Source organism: Oryctolagus cuniculus, chromosome 11 (assembly GCF_964237555.1).
Source record: "Oryctolagus cuniculus chromosome 11, mOryCun1.1, whole genome shotgun sequence".
In the NCBI taxonomy this organism is placed as follows: Eukaryota; Metazoa; Chordata; class Mammalia; order Lagomorpha; family Leporidae; genus Oryctolagus; species Oryctolagus cuniculus.
This window is the reverse complement of record NC_091442.1, coordinates 61,795-85,791: the sequence shown is the minus strand read 5'-3', so window position 1 is coordinate 85,791 and position 23,997 is coordinate 61,795. Positions and strand designations below refer to the sequence as shown.

The 23,997-nt window shown below is 59.0% G+C and overlaps 1 protein-coding gene across 4 annotated transcripts in view; it reads left to right on the top strand.

Annotated features, from left to right (window-relative positions):
* The window catches only part of MYT1 (myelin transcription factor 1), a gene marked incomplete at its 3' end in the record, with an annotated part of 56,884 nt that overhangs the window by 4,812 nt on the left and 28,075 nt on the right, over positions 1 to 23,997 (top strand). For 3 of the 4 annotated variants that reach the window (XM_070051343.1, XM_070051344.1, XM_051829051.2), the window contains 4 exon segments: positions 11,625 to 11,725; positions 19,055 to 19,109; positions 20,017 to 20,047; positions 23,595 to 23,657. In XM_070051343.1, coding sequence (XP_069907444.1) covers positions 19,055 to 19,109; positions 20,017 to 20,047; positions 23,595 to 23,657 — 149 coding nt within the window. In that variant the 5' untranslated portion in view covers positions 11,625 to 11,725. 4 annotated transcript variants of the gene reach the window in all.

Below are 23,997 nucleotides of genomic sequence, written 5' to 3'. Positions count from 1 at the left end.
TTTGGGTTTTTTCTTCCACTGAGTCCGCGTTCACCCTTTGCCCTGGTGAATCCCCAGGGCACACTTGCCCTCCCCCCGTACACAGACCAGCAGTGGAGGCACTCTGCCCTCTCCCATCCTGGTGAGTTCTGTAGGTCAGGAGTCCACTTCCGGCTGCACCCCTGCCGTGTGCTCCCCGAGGAGCCAGCTGCGGGCGTTGGTGCTGTTCCATCTTCCCTGATGGGCTCGGCCTGCCTGGCTGGGAACCCCCTGCAGCCTCTATGTGCAGACCCCGTGGTTGGACAGGGAGCTCCTTTTACTCCCCAGGGCCTGGGCTTTGTGCTTGGGTCACCTCCCCCTGGAGAGCCCTCTGACGGCGGTGGGAGCTGGTGCCAGCCAGGGGTGCCTCGTGGCCTGCAGGACCTGGTGGGCTTCTCCTCTGCTAGCTCCTCCAGCTGAGCATGTCACCGCCCACCCACCCCCACCCCCGCCATGTGTGTTAAGTGTCTTCTCCAAGGCCTGGTCAGTGTTGGCACTCTGTGTACCGAGCACGCTACGTCCAGGCTGGAAACGCAGCCGTATCTCTCAGCCTGGAAGGCAGTGTAGTGGGCTCGAGCACCGATGGGCTGAAGTTGAACTCCCCAGGGAGCAGCGCCTGGGGCCTGCTCTTCCCTCAGACAGGAATTTGGTCCGGGTCCCTACTCTCACCAAAGTCATCACACACCCCCAGGGCTGGTGTGCTGTGATGGGGCAGGTACAGCCTCTGCCTTTGACGCCACTGCTTGCATCCTAGCTCCCCGCCGATGGCCTGGGAAGGCAGCAGAGGACGGCCCAGGTGACCCCATGGAGACCCGCAAGAAGCTCCTGGCTTCAGCCTGGCTCAGCCCTGGCCGTCACGGTCATCTGGGGCGTGAACCAGCAGATAGAAGTGCATGCTCGCTCTCTCTCTCTCTCTCTCTCTAACTCTGCCTTTCAAATAAATAAATAAATAAATAATAAATAAATCTTAAAAAAAAAAGTCACCAGGAGGTGCCTTGAGGCCCCAGGATCTTCCTGCTTCAGTGGCCGGTCTGAGGCCCTGGGCCCCTCCTTCCTGAGCTGCAGAGGAGAGCTGGTGTGGACGGGTCCCGGGGCGGCTCAGGGTCCCTGTCGCTGGGCGGGGAGCTGGGCAGCTCTGCTCAGGAGAAGCATCTGGTTGCAGGGTGAGCAATGCCGCAGCAGAATTCCAGAGCCGCTTCTGGATCCCGGGGGTCCCGGGTGCCCTTGGAGGAGCTCGCAGAGGTCCCAGGGAGGATGTCCTTGAGACCAGTCCCACCTGTGGTCCAGGATCAAACTCACCTGTCCTGTGCTGCATCCAGACAGAGTGCGTGGGGAGGAGTCTGCACCCTCCAGCCCCTTCTCACCCCTCTGTGTCCCAGGACCCCCACCTGCAAGTCTAGTCGGGCCTGGTCCCAAGAGGTGTCTCTGATCGCAACCAGCAGGTCAACTTGGTCGTCCACCAGCACTGGGGGTCAGGCTCCTGGCCAGCCATCTCTGTGTGGCCTGGCCTGGTCAGTGGGTGCCATGGGAGCAGAAGGGGCCAGCTCCCCTTCTTGTGTCTGCTCTGCCCTGGTCCGGAACCACCCTCCAGTCCCCGTGTCCTGGTGGTGGGAGTGTGCGGGGTCTTGGGATGGTGTCCCTGTGGTGGGTGAACTCGGGTAGGGGGGAAGGGGGGGCGCTCTGGCTGTGTCTGGGTGGAGCAGAGTGCGCTAAGTGTAGCTCCCTGGGTTCTGGGCGGTTGCCTGGGGGTGCAGCCTGGCAGCCCTGGGTAGGTGCAGGGTGACACCAGCCAAGTCCCCACCAGGACACCGCCGCCCCCCGTCCCTGCTGGCAGCCTGGGATGGCAGCCTAGGGTTTGGTTTGGAAAGTTGTCATTACTGCGAGCAGTTTAGCTGTTGTTTGCAGCTCTGGTAAGGTTAAAAGAAATAATGATAATAATATAAGAAAGAGGCAGCCACAGTCACTGCCTGCAACATGCTATTTGCATTTTTAAGGAAACACTTCTTTGAGACAGCCTGGGTGAAAGGTCACTATTTGCATATAAATGGAAGGAAAGCGTGTGAGGCTGGAAGTCACATCTGTATTATTTTCTCAGCAGTGAGCTGCTGTTGGAGAGATTAGGGGACAGGGCTTGCATTTGGCTTTTATTGAATAGAGAAAGTACCAGCGAGGCTGATTTAGAAGCAAAATAATGAGAGAAATGTGCAAAGCTACAGAATTGCCAAGTCCCTGCCCCCACCTCTCTCTTCTCTCATTTTCACCTAAACTCAGCAAAAGCAGGTTTGTCTTTGCTCCACTCAGCAAGTCTTCATTCTCCTTCCCTCTGGATTCCAGCTTTAAAAAAAGGGAGAGGAAAAGAGCAAGCGTGCCCTGATTTCCCGCAGCCCTGTCTGTGCTTCCTGCCAAGAGCTGGTCCCAGGGCAGGGTGGGTGGGTGGGGTGGGGGGTGGGGCGTGCTGCCTCCAGACTCCCCTGAACCAGGGACGAAGCCTAGGCAGCTGCCAGGTGTGTGGGGAAGGGGCTGGGGTGAGGGGAGGGGCACCCCCCTGGGCTCTGGGCTGTTTCATATCCCCCAGCTGGAGGGCTTCGCAGCAGGGTGGAAGGGGCTTCTCTGTGGCTGCCTGGGGTCTGCCCCAGCCCAGAGGGACAGAGGGGAGCTGGCCTGAGGGTGGCCCTTGGTCCTGCTTCCACCTCTTTATTTTAATGCCATTCTCCACCCCGACACATTAAAGCAAAGACATTTCAGTCCGCACAAGACGTTTCTCCAGAACCATGGGAGAGGGCGGCCCACGGGATGCCACACCTGGATGGCCCTGGGTGTCCCTGGCAGCGTCATAGCTCCCTGTCCGAGGAGGGGCAGGGGCTTGTGCCACGTGGCCCTGTCCTGTGGCTCTGGGTCCAGCGCTGCTCTGGGCTGGGCCTCCGTGGGTCAGGAGCACCAGGGATGAGGCTCTCCTGGCATCGGATCCTGGCTGTCCCCAGACTAACGTCCCTGGCTCACGTGGACACGAGGTGCCACCTCCCTGGCTCACGTGGACACAAGGGGCCACCCTCCTGCTTATTTTGAGAGGAGGACGTGTCTCCTTCCCATCAAGCTGTCAGACTGTTGACTTTTTAACCTTTCTACTTCCCTGGGGCCGTCGGCCTGGGCTGGTGCTCAGGTCCTGGGCCGGTGCTCAGGTCCTGGGGTGGTCACCTCGTACACCAAGCTTCTCTCTGGCTCCTTCGCAGCCCTGGGTCCAGAGCCCTAGAAAATAGTGATTAGCACAGGACCCACACATGCACACACATGACACATGTACACACCTGCACACACACTACATGCACACATCACACCCCTCACAATACATGCACATACCTACACATTCTACACACACCACAGACTACATACAGCACACATACACATCACATATGACATACATATAAACCACACGTACTGCACACACCACACATAACACATGAACATATCTACACACACACTACACCCACATGCACACACATCACGTGTGACAAACATATAAACCACACGCACTGTACACACACCCTGTTCTGTCAATGCTGGGCTCTGACTTCCTGTTCCCCTACTGCACTCACCATCGGATCCGTCCCCTCCCTGCATCAACCCCTCTGCCTGCTCCAGGGCAGCCCTGTGTCTTCCAGGCCAGGCCTGGCAGGGCAGTGGGGCTCCTTCTCCCCAGGGCCATGGGGCTGACGGGATGACATGGGACAGCGTCCTGTGGGGTAGGCTGCCAGCCCCCACCATAGCCTCGACTCTTGTTGGCCATTGTGATCGTGGCCTTTTTGGGTTTTGGGTGTTATTGAGCATTGCCTTTAGGCACTTCCTTTTCATGGCGGCTGCCGAGCTAGTGGGAACTCCCCATGGCTTTCTGCTCGCCCCTGCCCGGTGACCGGGAACCCCAGCAACCCTAGCTTCCTACTGTGCTCTGCGGGGGGCACAGAGAGCCTGCCTGGGGGACTGCTTTCCCTCTGAAGCTTTTAGGGTCCTTTCTGTATTTCTGGTGGTTTGGGATTTCACAGCGCTGGGCTTATTGGATGTGGGTCTTTTCCATTCACTGTGCTGGGCACTTGATGGGCCTTTTAATTGAAAAATATAATTTCCTTTATTTCTGAGAAGTTGAAGAACTATTTAATTCGTATTTTCCCTTCCATTTTCTTGTCTTTCTCTGTCTGGTCTCACTCTGCTTTTCCTCTGTATGTCCCATCTTTGTGCTGTTTCGTTCACTTTTGGGCAAATTTCTTTGAGTCTCTCCCAACCACGCAGAGTGGGGAAAAGGGTTTCCTCCGTGTGGTGAGATGGGGGCTCCCGCTCCTCTCAGGTCCCCTTTTTCATCCTCTGTGCCTGAGAGCAACCCTGGAGCAGGCTGTGCAGCTCCTCCATGCCCTGGGCACCGCCCCACAGCACACACGTACAGGCACACGCACGCACAAATATAGGCATAGGCACACACACGCACAGGCAGACACACGTGCACATGCACGCAGTCACAGGCAGAGCATGGAGCGCTTGACTGGGTCAGCTGTCAGGAGGGATTGGCTGCAGCCCTTGGCTCCAGTGCAATGAGCTGCTGACGCATCCTGGCCTGGAACTGGAGCAGGTGGGAGCTGTGTTCCTCCTGGCTGTGCAGAAGCAGTTGTCTGCCGTTGGCCAGCGGCAGCTTCCTGGGGGCTGGGGTGGGAGAGGGTGGATCTTAGAGACCCCTCAGCCCTGCACAGACCGTCACACATCCTTCACAGCCATCTCCCTTCCTCCTGCTGCACCCCAGACTCCATGTCTGCTGAGGAGTCCAAGGTAGCCCAGCCTGGGGTCCAGGCAGTGGCCGTGCTGTCCAGGACTTGAGCTCACAGAACTCAGCTGCACAATGTGAGGTTCTGTGCAGGAATCCCCAGAGCCAATCCCTGGCCTCCATGTGCCCAGAGTGGATCCCCTGCCCCTGTGTGTGCCCAGAGCCGATCCCTGGCCTCCATGTGCCCAGAGTGGATCCCCGGCTCCTGTGTGTGTCCAGAGCCGATCCCTGGCCCTCACGTGTGCCCAGAGGAGATCCGCGGCCCCTGTGTGTGCCCAGTGGATCCCCTGCCCCTGTGTGTGCCCAGAGCCGATCCCTGGCCCTCACGTGTGCCCAGAGGAGATCCACGGCCCCCGTGTGTGCCCAGTGGATCCCCGGCTCCTGTGTGTGTCCAGAGTGGATCCCCAGCCCCTGTCTCTGCTCAGAGAGGAGCCCAGCCCCCGTGTGTGCCCAGAGCAGATACCTGGCCCTCATGTGTGCCCAGAGTGGATCCTTATCCCCTGTGTGTGCCTGGAGCAGCCCTTGGCCCCTGTCCCCCTTGTGTGCCCAGGGTGGCCCCTGGCCCCCGTGTGCACCAGGACGAGGGCTTCTGCGTCATGGCAGGAGGCACTTCCTGTCCGCAGATGCAAGTATTGCCCAATGCTTCCCCAGACACAACGCCCTCCTTCCCCTACGGTCCCTGAGGTTTGAAGCACCTGATGCGTCTGACTCTTGGGTGTTGCCACTCCAGGTGGGGCAGGACGCTGCAAAGGGCATCCTCTCTTGTTTTCTTTGAAAGGTTTATTTATTTACTGGAAAGGCAGAGGGACAGCGAGAGAGAGAGAGAGCGAGAGCGAGAGAGCGAGATCTTCTGCTCACTGGTTCAGTCCCTAGATGGCTACAATGGCCAGGACTGGTCCAGGCTGAAGCCAGGAGCCAGGAGCTCCATCCAGGTCTCCCACGTGGGTGCGGGGGCCCAAGCCCTTGAACCACCGTCTGCTGCTTCCTGGGGGCATCAGCAGGGAGCTGGACTGGAAGGGGAGCAGCCAGGACTAAACAAGCACTGTGATTTGGGAAGTGGTGCTCTAAAAGGCGGCCTAAGCTGCTGAACCCCAACTGCCCAGGGTGTCCCCTTTTCAGAGTTGGTCCCTGGGCCCCTGTTCTTGAGCCTTGGGTGCCAAGAACCCTGGGGTGCTTTCATCTCTGGCTGGGGGAACCCTGTCAGAGTCTGTGTCTCTCACGCACAGGCTTCCTGAGTGTGCTGTTGACTTTCTAGAAACAATTTCACTGAAATATAATTTTCCCATCATGCAACTCACAGTTAGCAATGTTAGTGTGTTTAGGGTTGTGTGTCTCTCACCACAGCAAATTTGGACGATTTTGAATGCCCAAAAGGATCCCATGCCCATGAGAAGTCGTTTGCCCTGTGCCCAGCCCTCGGCCAGCACGCATCCACTCCCTGTCTGTGGCGTGGCCCGTCCTGGCCAGGTCAGAGACTCATTAGCTGGTCTGCAGCCTCTGTGAGGAGCACATTCCCCGTGTCACCCCCGCAGTGTCGGTGGACAGTTGGGCTTTTCCATTTTGTCTGCTTGGTTGAATAACAGTGCTGTAAGTAGTTGTGAGTGAGGCTTTGCGTGGACATGTCCTCATCTCTCCTGGGAGCTGCTGGGCTGTGGGATAACTCCGGGCACCGTGTCAGGGAGCCACCAGCGGTTGGTGCTGCTTTAACCAGCAGTGAGCGGGGCTTCCTGGGCCTCTAGTCCTCACCCGCAACTGCTGTGGTCTCTTTGCTCTTTAATTCACACAACAGCCTTTTCAGAGGGTGTGAAGTCAGATTTCCTGACCTGGATTTGGATTTTCCTGGTGAGGGCTGGTGGGTGTGCCATTCCTGCAACATCTCTGGAGAAGTGTCTGCCCATTTTTAAGCTGGTTTACTTGTTTTTGTTGTGGAGTTCTGGGAGGCTTCTGTCCTGAGTGCAAGCCTCTACCATAGTGTGGGCTGAAGTACAGTGGTTTATTTACTCATTTATTTTTAAAGATTTATTTATTAATTTGAAAGATAGAGTGATAAACAGAGGGAGAGTTAGAGATCTTCCCTCCATTGTTTCACTTCCCAAATGGCTGGACCAGGCTGAGGTCAGGAGCCAGGAGCTTCCTCCAGATCTCTATTGAGGGTGCAGGAGCCCAATTACTTGGTTCAACTTCTGCTGCTTTCCCAGGTGCATCAGCAAAGAACTGAAGTGGAGCAGCTGGGACGGGAACCTGTGCCCATATGGGTTGCCGTTGGCGCAGGCAGCAGCTTAACCCGCCACACCACAGCACTGGCCCCTGAAGAACAGCCCTTTAAAAAAATTTTTTTTTTTTTTGACAGGCAGAGTTAGAGTTAGAGTGAGAGAGAGAGAGAGAGACAGAGACAGAGACAGATAAAAAGGTCTTCCTTTTTCCGTTGGTTCACCCCCCAAATGGCCACTACAGCCGGCGCGCTGAGGCCGGTGCGCCGTGCCAATCCAAAGCCAGGAGCCAGGTACTTCCTCCTGGTCTCCCATGCGGGTGCAGGGCCCAAGCACCTGTGTGGGAGACACGGATGGAGTTCTGGGACCCAGAATTCGGACTGGCTCAGCACCAGCTGGTGAAGCCATTTGGGCAATGAACCGGTGGCTAGGAAATCTCTGTCTCTGTCTGTCTCTTTCTCTATGCCACTCTGCCTTTCAAATAAATAAAAGAACTCTTTAAAAAAGTAAACAAAACTGGGTCCCGTACGGCAGTCGCTGGGTCTGAGCCCTGGCACTGCTCCTGACCCAGTCTCCTGTCGCTGCAGACCCAGAGAGGCAGCAGTGACGGCTCAAGTGTTTGGATCCCTGTGCCCGTGTGGGAGACCCGATGGAATTCCTGCCTCCCAGCGCGGGCTCCAGCCTAGCACTGGTCCATTGCAGGCATTTGGGGAATATGTGAGTCCTCTCTGTCCCTCTGTCTCTGAAATAAATAAAAATGAAAGGAAAAAAGAACAAAGGGAAATAAAAGTTTTACACTTTGATGAAGGCCAAAGTATCAGTGCTTTCTTTATTTTTTAAGATTTACTTATTTATTTTGAAAGTCAGAGTAATATATAGAGACAAACAGAGAGAGGGAGATCTTCCAACTGCTGGTCCCCTCCCCAGTTGGCTGCAGTGGCCGGGGCTGGGCCAGGGTCTCCCAGGGGGGTGCAGGGCCCCAGCACTTGGGCCATCTTCCACTGCTCTCCCAGGCCACAGCAGGGAGCTGGGTGGGAAGCGGAGCAGCCAGGGTGAGGAAGAGCTGCAGGCAGTGGCTTCACCGGCCACACCACAACGCCCCTGTGTTTCCTGTTAGGGCTTTGTGCTCCTGCTGTCACATCCAGGAAAGCGCCGCCTCACCCGAGGCCAGGAGCTTCGCTCTGTGCTGAGCTGTGTGCACCCAGCGTCGTCCTGCAGGCCCGGTCACCAGCGCTGCGGAGACCACTTTTCCCTTCACATAGTGCGTTGGGACCCCAGTGGCCGTGAACGCAGTTCTGTCCCGCTCACCTCCTGTTGGTCTTTACTCCAGGCCCATGCTGCCCTGCTGCTGTGGGTGAAGTGTGGCTCCTCCAACTTTGATCTGCTATAACACTGTTTTGAGTGCTGTATGTTCCTGGAATTGTCACACAGTTTGTTTTGCAGATAAAGCAACACAGAGGGAGTGGCCACAATGGTGACTCAGAGGGCACCTTGGCAGGTCTGGGCCTAGGATGGCCCCAGCTGCTGGCCGAGGAGGAGAGGAAAGCAGGGAGTGTGAGGACAGCAGGGTCCTGGTGCTGATGGCCACTGGCGGGGGAGGTGTGGGGACAGAGCCGGGGCTGGGGCAGGCCCAGTACTTGTGGCAGAGGAGGGATGCACAGGCGGCCGTGTGTGGCGAGGCTGCAGCACACGGATTGCCGTTGCAGGAGGAGGCCCGGGTGCACGCTGCGCTCAGCAAAGCCTTGGCCTCAGGCAAGGTGGCTGGGTGGGGACTGAGAGGCGGCCAGCGGGACCTGGGGCCCAGGCTGAATGTTTTGGGGGAATGAGGCCACGTGGATGCTCCTCGGACCCTCTGCGTGACAGTGGGAGGAGAGCGTGTTGGATCCAGAGGGGGAGGCTGGCTTGCTGGGGAGGCGAGACCCTTCCCCCCACCATACACAGGGTGGAGGAGGGGAGGGCTGGGGCCCCTATGTCCCATGAGCGCAGTGGCTTCCATGCTGAGTGCGTGTTACGTGAGGGGTGCACAGGGAACTGAGATGTGGACTCCGCCCCAGTGGCCGTCTCTGCCCCGCCTCATGCTGTAGGGTGGGCAGCCCATGGTCACCAGAGATGCAAACCCAGAGAAGGCCCTGAAGCCAGGGACTTTCTGCTCCAGACCAGGCCTCCGCCTCAGCTTTCCTGTTGGCCCTGCTGTGGGGTTGAAGCGTGGTGTTGAACCAGAACTGTCCCCAAACTGGGCGGGCTGCCAGCCGAGCAGAGGGGGACACGCTGTCCCAGCGATCAGCTGAAGGCACGGTCAAGGAGCTGCAGAGGGGGCCCGAGTGGGGTCCTCCACGAGGTGGTGGGGTCGGCACGCCCGAGGGGAGGCTCAGCCTGTCTGTGGGCTGTGGGGGCTGTCGCCCATGACGAGCAGCGCAGCCAGCACGCTGGTTCCAGGCCTGTGTTGCTGTCCCTGGGACTGTGTGTCCTGGGCCAGAGCCTCCATGCTGCTGAGCTGGAGAAAGCACCCCCATCAGGAGAAGGATGGGCTGCCCTGGGCTCGGTTCTGAGCATCTCCCCGGCTCATTGGAGGACGACTCCCTTCCCCATGGCCCCAGGAGGCACTGGCTGCCACCCAGAGTCCCATTCAAGTGAGCCTGGGGCTGCTGCGGGGATCAGGCGGCTTGAGGTGCAAAGACACCAGGGCCCAAAGCCCACAGCCTGCGGGCGGCCCCTAAGTGACCTGCTACCCCACTGGCTCAGGACATGGAGCCTCTGGGGTCTGTTTCCTGTTTGCATTGGTGAGCAGAGACCACTGGACCCAAAGTAAGGCCCCCTTCTTACTTCGATTGCCGGTGATTGTGATATCCTCCGCCTCCTGGCCCTGCCATGGGATGTGCAGAGCAAGCAGGACTCCTGGAAGTGACACCCCACAGCCTGTGCACCTTGTGTGGAGTTTCAGCACATGCCAGGGCTGTTCCACCATGCATCCAGCCAGGACATCCTGTCTGGTGGAGCACCAAGTCCGTGGGGCAAGACCTGGCCACATGCGGGGGGCCGGGTATGGAGAACCGGCGCCCTTGGCTGGGCTTCTGGCAGTGCCTGTGGTGACTGTCAGCAAGTCCTCTGGAAAAAGCAGGCAGGGTCCTGTCACGGTTGAGCCGGCCCTGGGGACCAGCGCTGTGGTTGGGGGCTGCGTCCTGGCAGGCAGGGTCCCGTCACGGTTGAGCCGGCCCTGGGGACCAGCGCTGTGGTTGCGGGGGAGGCTTCTGCTCTGTTCTTGGTGGCTTTGCTGCAGCTGGGAGGGGGAGCAGCTCTTTGGGGAGCAGCTGATTCTCAGGCCCATGGAGCTGCGCAGGGGAACAGGAGAGGCCTGGAGCAGGAGCATCAGGGGGAGGAGACAGGCCCCTGTGGCAGGCTCCACCTCGTGCTGCACACCTGGGGGGAGGCTGCTGGCCTGTCTGCCGCGTGCAGCATCTGTCCTGTCTCCCGAGTGCGGCCCTCACGTGCCCATCACAGGTTTGAGAATCAGTTTTCACCTGGTGGCACTTGGCACCGGCTCTGCTGTACAGGTGGAGCCCTCAGGGACGAGACCCCGGCTTATGGGAAAGTGCTGGGGGCACAGGGCAGCCCCCTGCACTCAGCACTGGCCTGCAGCAGACTCACCGCTCACGGAGGGGCGGCACACAGTAGGTGCCAACTCCTCGTGTCAGCCATCCATCCCCTGAAGACATGGCTTTATGCCATCTCCTTGACAACCAGTTAAGGAAGGTGCTGGGGCCTTCGGTGCTGGAATTCCAGGGACAGCGTTCAGAGCAGAGCCCGGGGCTGGAGAACAGCAGCCTGAGCCTGCACTCCCTGGCTTCAGAAGCAGCGCAGGCTGCAGGAATATTCATTTCCTGTTTTTATTGTGGCTACTTAACGACCTTCCTTTGAAACTCCACAGTTGTAGAGAGCAGGTTGTCATGGCAACAGGGAGTGACGTGCTGGGAATAGGTACACAATGCATTTCTTTGTCCTGTCCAGCGGACGCGTTCTGCCTCTGCCCAGACGCGTGAATTTATGTGAGGGATTAAATATTAACTGGAGGCATTGCGCTGTGGAAAAGCAGAGACACAGGACAGAAAAGATGCTGCAGACAGGCACGGAGTGAGGGTGGGGCCCGGGCTCCCCACGGGAGGCTGGACAGCCTCAAAGCTGGTCCCAGTCCCTGGAGAAGCCGAGCAAGCAGTCGCTCACCAGTTGGCAAATCCAGAGTTGGGGATTTAAATGCCAGGTCTTTTCCAGTGGCTCCCACCTGACTTGCCCTGGTGCCTGTCCACCTCAGTGGACATCGCCCCTGGGTGCAGCAATTGTGTGAGGGCGAGGGTGGAGGGAGTGCACGAGCCAGAAGCTTATAAGAGGCTCCCAAGTCAGAGAGAGGTTTTTCTCTTGTCCCTGGAACACCAACGAGGCCACCACCACATCTGCCTTCCGGTTGGTTCCAAGAGGAGGGATGCGGCAGTGCTCTGTAAAGCTGTGGCCAGTGGCACCATGTAAAGCTGTGGCCAGTGCTCCCTGCCCCCCCACAAGCCAGTGCTGCTTTTCTGACACAAATCTTTTTAACCCCTCAGAAAATGAGTTCCGGGGTGAGCTGCTGAGTCAGAGGTGGACACACGGAGACCAGGCCAGCAGCTGCAGGACCGCGAGGCCCCTCCTGGGCAGACATAGCAAGGTGAGGCACGGGGAAGGCAGCCCCTGTCCCGGGCTCCACAAAGCCTAGAGGTGATTCAAGGGAAGTTAAAGAATGTACAAGCGACTCTGAACTGCCTGGAGCCCTCGTGGACCAGCAGAGCCACCTCCCAGCCACCTGCTTGCTTGGGGATCACACTGGGCTCCACGGCTCAGCCTGCTCTCTCTTCACCCTGCGTTTCCTGGGCAGGCTGAGAATCCCCTCAGGGCTGACACAGACGTTGCTGGCAGGAACCCTGGAGGCCTGTGGGCCGCGTTTCCTTCCCGTCTTCCAAGGCAAGGCTGGTGGTGCCAGCCTTTCTCATGCTGCCCGCTTTTTATTTATCACTTGTCTTCATTTTACTTGAAAGACAGAGAGACAGACAGACAGAGATCTTCCATCTGCTTGTTCACTTCCCAAATGCCTGTAACACCTGGGCCCGAGCCAGGCCCAAGTCATAAGCTGGAAACTCATTCTGGGTCTCCGGGTGGGTGGCAGGGACCCAACCTTTGAGCCGTCACCTGTTGCCTCCTGACTGCACAGTAGCAGGAGGCTGAAATCAGGAAGGGAACCAGGACTTGAACCCAAGCTCCCTGATACAGAATGCAGGTGTCCCAGGTGCGTCTTAACTACCACACCAAATGCCCCTGGCTCCTGGTGGAGGTGGCCCCTGCTTCCACCTGCCCAGCACACTACGTAGCCCCTGGGTAGGACATCTGCCACAGCGTCTACTCTCCACCGCCAGTGGTCTCATTCCAGAACTTCCCACCAGCATGCGGTGAGGCCAGGTCCCCAGGTCAGGTGACCCTGAGATGGAAGCAGAGACCCTGACAGGCTTGGGGGTAGCGCTTCTCAGACTCCGGATTCTGTGCTGTCATCCAGCAGCCAGGCTGTGGCCTAGGGCATGGCACAGGGTGGTGGCCCCTGGGGCAGCCAGGGAGGCCGTCAGGGTTTGGGATGCGGGTGCTTGTAGATTACTCTCAAAGCCTGAATTCCTGTTTTGAGCCTGGTGATGAGAATGTGCATTTCGTGGGCCGGTTACAGCTGCCCAGGTTAGCGCCTCCCCTTGTTTTGGTTCCCGAAGGGTTATGGGGACTCTGCTGATGGGCACTGGAGCCTGAGACACAGGCAGTTGGGTACATTGATCTCATCTAGAGTTAACAGTTTAGTATTTTTTTGATCACTTTATTGCTTGTGCTTTAACTATTGCATTAGAATAACCTTCATCTTGGCCACTGGGCTCGTGGCTTCGTCTCAGCTTCTCCTGGCCCTCAGGTCCACAGCCTGCACTGGCACGAGATCCTGCAGCCATGATGGTTCCTTGGTATGTGGCTGGGGGTCCTGGGCTCACAGCGCTCAGGCCTCACATTGGGGCGGGAGGAGGAACCTGAGGCCTCCCTGGCGCAAGAAGCTCCGGTGATCCGGGCCCCTCTGTGGATGGCTCCGAGTGTTGAACCGCGGCTACTGTGCTGGAGCTGGGGCCTCACTCGGGTTTCCAGTGGCACAGCTGTTTCAAAGCTCTTTCATCTGGGGCAGAAGTGGTCTTCTCAGCAGAGGGGTCAAGACAAGGTGTGACCAGAGAAGGACGGAGGGTGTGCAGGGGTTGATTGCCCATGACTGGGGCTGGCCCAAGTCTCTTCTGACTGAGGGAGTCAGGAAGGTGGCCATGCCAAGTGTGAGTGGTGGCCATGGTGGGACAGCATCATGCAGAAGGGGTACCGCCTGGGGCCAGGCTTTCAGGATGAAGACAGGAAACTGCCAGAGCAGGAGGGCAGTGGCACAGACACCCCCAGGGCCTCTGTGTGCCTCTGAGTGCCTCTGAGTTCAGCACCACGCCTGTGGACAGCTCAGGAGCGGCAAAGTGCCAGCTTTGACAGCAGCTTCTTAAACCTCCCTTGACCCTGAAGAGTGAAACTCCTGGATGTTCAGTATTGACTGCAGAGTTGCAGAAGAAAAGAGGAAGTCAATCAGATGGTGTTTGGCCAGCACTTCCTCCTGCTCCTGGGGAAACTTGGGCAAAGACAGCTGGACGAGGGAAGGGGACACTAGGTGTGGACTTCCTCTTCCATTTCCTGTAGCATTGCTGGATTCTACCCTGGGCAGGTAGAAAGCCCATTTATGTCAGCGTCTGCTGTGAAGTTATAATTTTAAATTTGGGTTTGATGTGAAGTGGGGTCCCATGCTTAGAGGTGTCAGGAGAACCCCTCTGCATTAAAGGACACCGTGGGGCACCCTCTCTAGCCCTGTGGAGGAGGCTGCACATGGCTACACTCTGAGATGTCAGGAGTGTTGCAGACATGCAGTGAGGCATCCCCCAAAGCTCCGAGGAGCCAGAGGGCGCTGTGATGGCTCCCTGAGGGGTGCAGGGGCGTGGGGGCCTTGGTTTCGCCTGCAAGCCCCAGTGGATGGGAAGCAGTGTGTGTGCTGGGGCTCCGCGGGAGCAGGCTGGTGGCGTCTGGTTTGTGGGCTGCTGCGTAGCAGGCAGGTGGTTGTGTGGAAGAGACAGAGAGGGAAAGACCCATAGCAAGTCTCTCCTAAGTGCACAGTGGTGGGGGTGTGGGGACATCACCAGTGTTGTTTGTGTCGGGGCTTCGCAGCTGTGACGGGACAGCTGCTGTGGCTCCTGATGCACACAGCGAGAGAAACCAGGGGCCGACCCCTCCCTCATCCTCCCCCGACCCCGGGAGAGGGAGCCTGTTGGTCGTACACAAGGGCTGGTAGAGCCCCCTGCCCCTCCTCATCCCGTGCCCTTCCTCCCCTTCCTCCTGGCAGGGGCTTCCTGTGGTCTCGTGGGAGCCAGCCTTGGTTCCCCCACTGCTGGAGGTTACGCAAGAGGCTCACTCCTCCCACGGGGCACTGGAGTCCGCACAATCTCGTGAGTCTGAGGAGTAGTCTTGAACCCATCCTTTTGTTTTGTTAAGATTTTATTTATTTATTTGAGAGGTAGAGTTATATACAGTGAGAGGGAGAGAGCGAGCGAGCGAGGTCTTCCTTCTGTTGGTTTACTCCTCAGATGGCCGCATTGGCCGGAGCTGCACCGATCCGAAGCCAGGAGCCAGGAGCTTCTTCTGGGCCTCCCACGCGGATGCAGGGGCCCAAGGACTTGGGCCATCTTCCACTGCTTTACCAGGCCACAGCAGAGAGCTGGATTGGAAGAGGAGCAGCCGGGACTAGAACCGGCACCCATATGGGATGCTGGCGCTGCAAGCGGAGGATTAACCTACTGCGCCATGGTGCCGGCCCCCTCGAATCCATTCTAATTCTCCATTTTTTCTGGCTGTTGAGACACGTTTTAAGTAAGACAAAGCCCTGTGTCTCCCTTGTGTCCTTGACTCTGTGGGGTCTGCAGGCCCAGAGCTGCCCCGGCCTCAGCTTGGGACCTACACAGTGCTCTCTGCTTAGCCCCTCTGGCTCGGCCTCTCTGCCTCCCTGGTGCCAGGATTTCAGAGGTGTTTCCACTGTCCCCAGGACACACTGTCACCACCCATCTGCCCGCCCAGCCACCCTTGAGGAGCGTGGTCTAAGCTGCTGTCCACTGGGGACACCCATGGGTGAGCGCCTCCAGATCAAGTCCAGGACTGAAACGGCTGCAGGTGTCATAGGAGGAGGAGGCAGAGCTGGCCTGGTGAGGTGGTGCTGGCCAGGGCCAGGAACCCTCCCGGTGGGGTCAGGATTCAGCAAGGACTCTGCCCGCTGGTCAGCCCTCAGCTGTAGGTGCAGATGTGGAGAGTGGTAGGTGAGGTGCGGGATGGAGGGGGCAGCTCCTCTTTTCTAAAGACCCTGAGAAGAGGCAGGACACAGGAGGGAGAGAAGAGGCAGCCTGAGTGAGCGGGAAAGGCGTGAGGGGAAGGGGCCGCCCTCCAGGGCTCACCACAGGAGTCTCTGACCCAGGCCTGGGAGTGGGGCAGAGGTGGCCGCTGGGGAAGTGGCACCGTTGGGTCTCCAGGGAAGCCTCTGAGCCCAGTACTCCTGGCAGCGGGGCCACCGTTTCCCCTTAAAACTGGACATGAGTGGCTGGTTCCTGTGTCCTGACTCTGACAGCAGCACACTAAGTACACAAAACAATCCGCAGATTTTGCGGTTGCTGACTGTGTTTTCCATTTTGCTTAAAGTTTTATTTATTTCCTTGAAAGGCAGAGTGACACAGAGGAAGGGGGGTCTTCCATCTGCTGACCTGTTGGGTCACTCCCCAAATGGCTGCAACAGCCAGGACTGGGTGCAGAGACCCAAGGGCTTGAGCCTCTGCTGCCTTCCCAGGTGCATCAGCAGGGAGCTGAAGCAGAAGTGGAGCAGCTGGGGCTTGAACCAGTGTCCGTGTGGGATGCCAGCTTCACAAGTGGCTGTTGAACCCACTGCGCCACAATGCCTGTCCTGAGTTTGAGTTTGCAAACGTCCGACTGAGGGAACTTGGCCGTGGCGGGGCGCCGTGCAGGGTCGTTGTGAGAGCTGCGTGTTTTTAAGGAGAGCTCACCTGGTTACTCTGACTTCATCACAAAGAAACAGAAAGGAGCAAAGCATCAGCAGTGTCCTGTGTGTGACCGGTCTGTACGGCTCCAAGCAGGCAGGCTGGGTGGGTGGATGAAGAGACCATGATGTGGCTGGACAGGGTGCACTCCTCCTCCTGGTTTTCATGATTTTCCTGGGGAAGGCAAACTATCCAGACACTGACTCGAGCTGTGAGACGGGCTCCCCACGGTGGAGGGAAGCTGCAGATGGAGAAGCAGAAAGAGCCCAGGGCCCTGCAGCCAGCGCAGGAATGAACTCGGCCAGTCTCCACGGAGGGGCCGTCTGCTGTCAGTGTGGGAATGAACTCAGCCTGTCTCCACAGAGGGGCTGTCCACCGTCAGCGCAGGAATGAACTCGGCCAGTCTCCACGGAGGGGCTGTCCACTGTCAGGGAGAGGCTGCCAGATGGTTTCAGAGCTGTACGAGGAAATGGGGCCTGCTTGGTTTGTGTTTGGATCAAGTGAAGGCTTTTTAAAAAATAAATCAGTGAGAAATTGAGACCTGTGTCCTTGTCTTTGCATGGATAAGCTGCTGTTAGAGTCACTGTGGGGTGCGAGCAGAAAGGCCCAGGGCTGCCCCCGAGCCAGCGCTGGAGTGAGCCTGGCTTCCAGCCAGGGCCCCACGTCCAGGCAAGAGGCCAGCAGAGAACCCCTTCTGCCGCGCTCTGGGCCCTTCTGTGGAGGAAGACGAAGCAGACCAAGTGGTGCTGCCGCCTCTGGGAGCTCGCGAAGCCCAGACACCAGCGTCCCCCCTCCGCTGCCGGTGTGTCCCGGTCCCCAGCACTCAGAAATCCCTTGCCGCCGTGCAGAGCCCGGTGTTGCCCCCTGGGGCTCAGGTTCTTCCCTGCTTAGAACCAAAGCTGCCTGCACTGAGAACGCAGCTACACCTCAGGGCGAGAGGCACTGAGCCAGACGGAGGCCGCAGCTCTCGGCAGCGCTGGGGAGGCTCGGCAAACAGCGCCCGTAGCGTCCCTGCATCGCTCTCTGCTCTGCTCTGTGAATAATTCACCCACAGGAAACCCAAATTGCCAAGGCACGCTTGCACCCAGCAGAATGCTTGCCAGTTTCCTCGGGAAAACTGACGGGGGGAGAAAGAGCTCTAGGCAGTGTTTCGGCTGAATGCTGGCGCCCGGCAATCAGACGCATGAGGTTCATTGTGTGGCCAGCATCGGAAGGCGCCGTGCATGGGCTCAGAGTGGGCGACATTTGAAGAAGCCCCTTTGACACCTGCTCCTCTCTCTACTGTGAGTGTGAGGCATTGGTCCATGGGGAACCTCTGTTTTAAAAGTAGAAATTACAGTAATTGTCTCTGTTCTGTTGGAAGGCTGTAATAAAGGCACGGCTCGTAGCGCTGCGCTCCACAGCCCGGCCATCGACAGGTTGCATAAATTACGCAGGTTTTGATTTTTCCTCCTTAACAAATCGTATAAATCATTATATGTTATGCTTCCCCATGGGGAGGTCCACTTTGCAAATTCCCTCTCACTATGGGGGATTCCTTTTCCCTTCTTCCCAGGTGGTGCCATGGACATTTGTCTCCTGTTGGCTTTTATCGCCCAAGTCCTTGTTTAAAACCAGGGCTTCTGGGGCCGCCGCCCTCCCCTCCTCTCCTCTGCGGCTTCCCTGCTGTGCGGCTTTCCCTCTGTCACCTCACACAGGGAGCCCTGGCTGTTCTGGCGTCTGGGCCCTCCCCTTCCTGACCACGTAGGACAGGTGGCGAGGCCGGGGCTGGCATTCTCCTCTTGGGCCTCCGGGGAGGCGTGGCCCACACCTGCCCCTAGTCCTGCTGCCTGGAGGAAGCTGTTCTGCACAACCTTGGGGTCTCACCTGCCTGCCCATGTTCGTCCTGGGCGACTGGGACCCTCGTCTCCATGTGTTGGGCAGCTTCTCCCAGTGCAGTGGAGTCTGGAGGAGAGCTGCTTGCACAGGGTGGAGAGATCTACTTAATTCCGCTCTTCGAGGTTCGAGTCCCAGCTCGAGCACCCCCGCTGGTTTGGCCTCAGGCAGGCGGGGGCAGAGGCATGTATGCCAAGGATGGGTCACATGTGTGCCAGGAAGTAGGCAGTACAGCTGGGCCGGACCCAGGCAGCCCAGGGACTGAAGGCCCTCCCACAGGCCAGCCTCCCAGACCTCGCCACTGGACTGTGTGTCCACTCTCTCAGTACCATCCGTGTGTGCCCCGGGGGCTCAGAGTCCTAGCAGAGCTCAACTGGAGCACCCCGCCCCGTCCTCTCTGTGACTGCCCCTCTAAGGGCTCTCCTTTGCAGGACAGCATTGTCCACCTGGAGTTGGTCAGAGGAGGAGGTGGTGGGGACTTCACCTGTTCTGACAGGTGACCCTAGTGTGTTAGGCCATGAACACCTGCTGCGTGGAAGAAAGAGTCCACGGGAAGCAGGCACAGGGCCAGGGCTCTCATGCTGCCATCCGAGGCAGTCAGCTAACCCAGCCCTGTTGGGGGCGCCTTAGTTCTGCCCCACCAGGTGAGCAGCAGCCCTCGTATTATGGAACACCAAGTTCATGAGGATTTCGTGGGGCTGACCATACTCCAGCTTTGCTGGCAGGAGTGGAGTTGGGGATAGCGGGGTAGTGGCGCTGTGGCACTCTTGCTGAGGGTGGGGAGAGGCAGGGGAGACCCCTGTGCACCTTGAGACCCCCAAGCCCCTCTCCTGGCCCAGACCCCGGTCTTTGCTGCCCTTGTCATGCTGGTCGTAGGGTCACAGGCTCAGGGTCAACCACCAGACCGGGAAGCAGCAGGGCCTAGGTCCCTGGCGGCTCGGGTGGGGCTGCTGGGTGTTCTTATTAATGCCGCAGCTATTTTTTGCTTGCAGATGAGCTTAGAAAACGATGATAAGCGAGCTCGCACGCGATCCAAGGCCCTCCGAGGTGAGTCTGGCCTCTGCACACTGCCATCTCTCTGAAGCTGCAGAGGCCCCTTCCTCAGAGTATGAGCCTCCCGCCCCCAGCACAAACCTGAGGCTGGCAGGTCCCTGTGGCCTCAGGCCTCTTCATCTTCCACCTCAGGGCTGCTCATGGCCTCCAGCCCAGATGAACTCACCCAGGTGGAGCTGCTGGGGCAGTGGTATGGGACTCTGAGTTTTGTTTTTTAAGATTCATTGCATGCATGTGAATGGTGGAGTGACAGAGAAAGAATCTTCCATCTGCTGATTCATTCCCCAGATGGCCCCAATGGCAGGGCCTGGGCCATGTCAAAGCGGGGGCCCACGCACCTGTGCTGTTCTCCGCTGCTTTCCCAGGCCATTAGCAGAGCTGGATGGGAATTGGAGCGCATATGGGACATTGATGTCACAGGCAGCCCTGGTCATGGGACCCTTCTGCCTCCTGGCAATGCAAGGCCGCCGGCACCTTCCCCCCAGGAGAGCAGCCCGAGTGCTGGTGGGAGAAGAGGAGGTCGGGCCTTGCTGTTCTCAGGACTGAACCCTGACCCCATGGCCAGTCCTTCCTCCCTGGCACCTGCCCCATCAGGGCCACCTGTGCTGCCACAGGGCCTGTCCCCGGCGAGCAGCCTGGCCCAAGGCTGACCTCCATCTGCCAGTAGTGGTGGGGCTGCTGCCCCGGTTCTGAGGGCCCAGATTTCCTGAGGAAGCAGCTTGCTGCACTGACCTGGATGAGGCTCTCGGGTCTGGAAAGAGGGGGTCCCCTAGAGAAGCCCCTTGATTCTCACTGGGGTCCTCCCACAAGTCCCTCAGCTGTTTGACTGACTTTATGCTGTTAGGGTGACGCCCCTCTAACTCTAACTCCCACCTGTTCTCCCTGTTTGTCTCCTGCTCAGGACCCCCAGAGACCACAGGCGCAGACCTCAGGTAAGGAAGCATTCCTGTGGCACTGAACACCCTCCGCGGCCCTGGGGGTCTTGCCCGTTCCAGGCAGGGAGCTCAGAGGCTGCCACTCACCTGGCCCTGAGTTCAGCTGTCTGTACCCTGACTAGGCTTTCCCACCTGTGGTCTGGCCCCAGCCACCAGATGTCCTGGCCTCATGACAGAAACATGGGCCCCGAAACCAGCAGTAAATATGTTGCCCTCTGCGAGTGCTCCCGGGTCAGATGGTCAGAGGCCCGCCATGGCCTCCCACAGCCCGAGTCTCCTGTTGCCTCCAGATGTCCCAGGGTGTCTGTGTTGGGGGCCCACAGGCCAGGGCAGGGCCGACAGCTCTGTGATGCTGCCTCCCTGCTTCCCGGGGGTGCAGATCCCCTCTGCCTGTGTCATTCTTCACCACATTGCTGTTGGGTGGAAATGGCTTCCGCTGACCAGGGCACTGAGAGACCCCAAAGTTCACCCCATCCCCCTTGTGCAGAAGTGGAGAAGGAAGCCACATCCTGGAGAGAGCGGGTCCAGGAGGTGGAAATGGCCTGGTCTTGCTGCACTGACCTGGTCCAGAGGTGTTCAGAATTCTAACGGGAGCGCTGCTTGGCGGTGGTGTTATCCCAGTAGTGCAGTGAGGAGGCAGACTCAGCCCAAAGAGCTGAGTCACTCACTCTACTCGAAGTCCCAGGATCGGGGTGGACGCAAGCCTTGTGGCCCCGTGTGCCAGGCCACTGCAGGGCCTGGGATGCTTGAGGGCCGGGAGCGAGCGCCACCTTCCTGAGCCAAGTGGCACTCACAGAGGTGGGGGCTCACTTGTGGACAAAGGCCGAAGGCCCGAGGGCAGAGGAAGCCGGGTCTGAGCAGCCGCAGTCTGCCGTGGCCACGGCTGAGGGCTGGTGTCCCCCTGTGACTCTGAGACAGCAGGAAGAACAGTGTCTGTTTCTTAGCCTCCCAGGGGAGGCCTGAGCCGCTGCAGAGAGGGGACTGGGTATGCACCTGCCTTCTGCTGCCTCTGCCAGCCTGTCCTTGAACTTGTTCTCATGGAGAAACCAGGGGGTGCTGTGGGTGCCGGCACAGGGGCTGTGGTCCGGGACAGTGGTGTCACATTCCATGCTTGGATCCCATGTTAGAACTGCTCCACGTGCAGGCTCAGCCAGAGTCTCAGAGCCTCTTGTCTCTGGGTGGCAGCGAGGAGAGGCTCGGCCATAATGAGTAGGACCCTGTGGCCTACTGGAGTGCTCTGGCGTTTCCCTTCACACGGTGGAGGAGTGGATGGAGTCGTCAGCTAGGCCCTCTGCTCTCACAGGGCCTCGGGGACGGCCATGGTGCCGCAGCGTGTGTTGCTGGCCTGCCCAGGCAGTCACAGGAGGCCCCTAACTCCTTGCAATTGGTCCCTGCTCCCTGAGCCCCTCACCCATGAGTGAGCACGGGAGACTTCCACCTGCTGGAGTGGAGGGAAGCCAGCACCCCCACCTCCAAGGGTGGCAGTGGGAATGGGACTCCTCTCTCAGCTGGGCTTCCTTGCACCCTGGTGTTCACGTTTGGGTCCCCCTCAGTCTCACACAGGAATCAGGGCTGGGCATGCAGGATATTGTCATGGAGTGGCAGGGCGAGGTTCGGCCGTGGGTCTGTCTCCCATGTCTCTCATGGTGGGGAGAGCTTCACGAGGCTGGGAACCCCGGTGTCCCTGCACTAGGCACATGGACGGCATTGGCGGAGACCACGCTGGGTCTGCCCCTAGGCGAGCTTGTTCACCAGGAGACTTGAGGCTGGTGTCTGTGGCATCGCAGCTCTTGAGGCCCATGCTGGGTCTCAGGCCAGCTATTGGGTGAGCAGGGGTCTCCATCTTCCTGTCCCAGAGTGGCCCTGCCAGTTCCACTCACACAGGCTGACAGTCCTGGCCCTCGGAGCCTTGTGGGGCCCTGGCCTCTCCTGAGCCGGGGCGGATGGTTGGAGCAGGTGACGTGATCGGGGTACTGCCAGTGCCCCACAGGCCTCCACAGCAGCTGTCACCTAATTGCCTGATTAACTCAGTGATTAATCGGCTAATTGGGGCCTCGGCTTCAAATCTCTAATAACAAGGAGCTTTCTTGTGAGAAGTCTCAAAGCTAGTTCTTGAGAGAGAGAGAGGGAAAGAGCGGGAGAGCAAATTTGGACGTAGATTTCAGAACAGACTGGCCAGAGGGCCTTCTGCTGTCTGGAGGGGAAGCTTGCCCTCCCCCCGCCCCTTCACGGCCTCCCATCCCCTCGCTCCCCTCTTGTTCAGCTGGAATCACCCAGGGCAGCTCCACCAGCCCCACCAGAGGCCGCGGGGAGCTTTCCAGGGTCCCTGCTCCCCCAGTGGCTGCTGTTGAACTTGGGGCTGGGGTGGGCCTTAGGCGCCTGCTGTCTTGTCTTTGCCCCGGTCATGGTCAGTGCGTGTGGCCTGCGTGGCCAGTTGGGCCCCTGGTCTATCAAGTTAGAAGCAGTCAGGGTATCTGTACAGAGGACAAGGTGTTTGCCTTCCTCTCTGAGCCGGAGTCATCCCTCCCAGGCCTGAGGAGATGTGGGAAATCCTGTAGGGTTGATGCCTGTCTTGTCCAGGGAGGCCCTGTCCACCCACAGGCAACTCGGGCTCTGCCACTTCCAGCTCTGGTAACACGGCACCGGCTCCTCCCAGCCACGAGGGCCGGAGCCCGGCCTTACTGGTGCTTCTGTGGCACTCTTTCCCCACTGTGCCTGTGCCAGTGCTGCTCCCGCTGCCACGGCTGTGTGTGGCCACTGCAGAAGTTTCCAGAGCTCCCTGCTAGTCTGGATGTGTTGTGAGACAGATGATGTCTGAGGGCAGGAGGCTGCGGGGGTCTTGCCTCCATCCCCCTTGTCCTTGCCAGTCCTGGGGGGAAGTGCATGAGGCCAGCATCTCTCCCTGAGCTGCCCGAGGGTCCTCCCCTGAGGCAGGACCAGCAGCTCTCAACACCTTGGCCCTCCTGGCTTCCTGCCTCACACCCAGCTGTTGGCAGTGAGTGCAGCATTCACCACTGTGTCCCTGTCAGTTGGGGGCCTGCAGTGTGGGCCATGGAGCCCTCCCTGCCGGTCAGACTCAGTTCAGCTTGCTGGACAAAGGCCCTGTCTGGCAAGGAATGCAGCGGTCACTGCCCTCAGTGGTCCCAGGCCGCACAGATCTGCCTGCTGTGTGCTCTGGATTCTGGCCAGCCCTGAGCCAAGTGTCCTCTGTAGAAGAGGGTGCTGGGTTCTGGGGCCCTGCTCAGGGTCTTGTCTCCAAGCCCATGGAGACCTGGTTGCTGCTAGCGGGAAGACCCAGCCCCAGAAAAAGGAAGCTACCCAGGAGACGCTGGTGTTAGAAGCCTTGCTCTTCTACACGAGGATCTTTAGTCAAGCACACTCGTAAAACCGTAATGAGCCATTCATTTGTTTCATTAATTCTTAGTAAAGTGCTGGCAGCCATCCTGAGAGGGGCTGTTTGGAGACAGCTCCCAGGTCAGGGTCTGGGCTGGGGCTGAGATTCGGGTCCTGCCACTGAGGCCCCCTCCCCTGCTTGTCCCCACAGCTGTCCCACCCCAGGATGCACGGGCTCAGGGCATGTTCGGGGCAAGTACTCCAGGCACCGAAGGTAAGGGGCCCCTCGGAAGGACTTGGGGGTTCCCACTCTGGGCAGCTGAGGGTTAAAAACCTTCCATCTCTGTCTGGCTTCTGGGCCAGGCAGCCATGGACTCTTCTAGGCTGAATCACATTCTGGGGTGGCCTTGCAGTGTGCTGGGCGGCTGGGCAAGGGATAGATGAGTCCCCGTGGGAGGGCTCAGAGCAGGCCCGGGCCCCTCAGTGGCCGTGTGCCCTGCTGCCATGGCCGTCTATGTGGCTATCCCACAAGACCTTGTGTGGCCCCCCCCCCCCCAAGTCCCTGGAGTGCTGAGGGTGGTGGGGAGCCTGGAGGTGGAGCAGCGAGCGCTGAG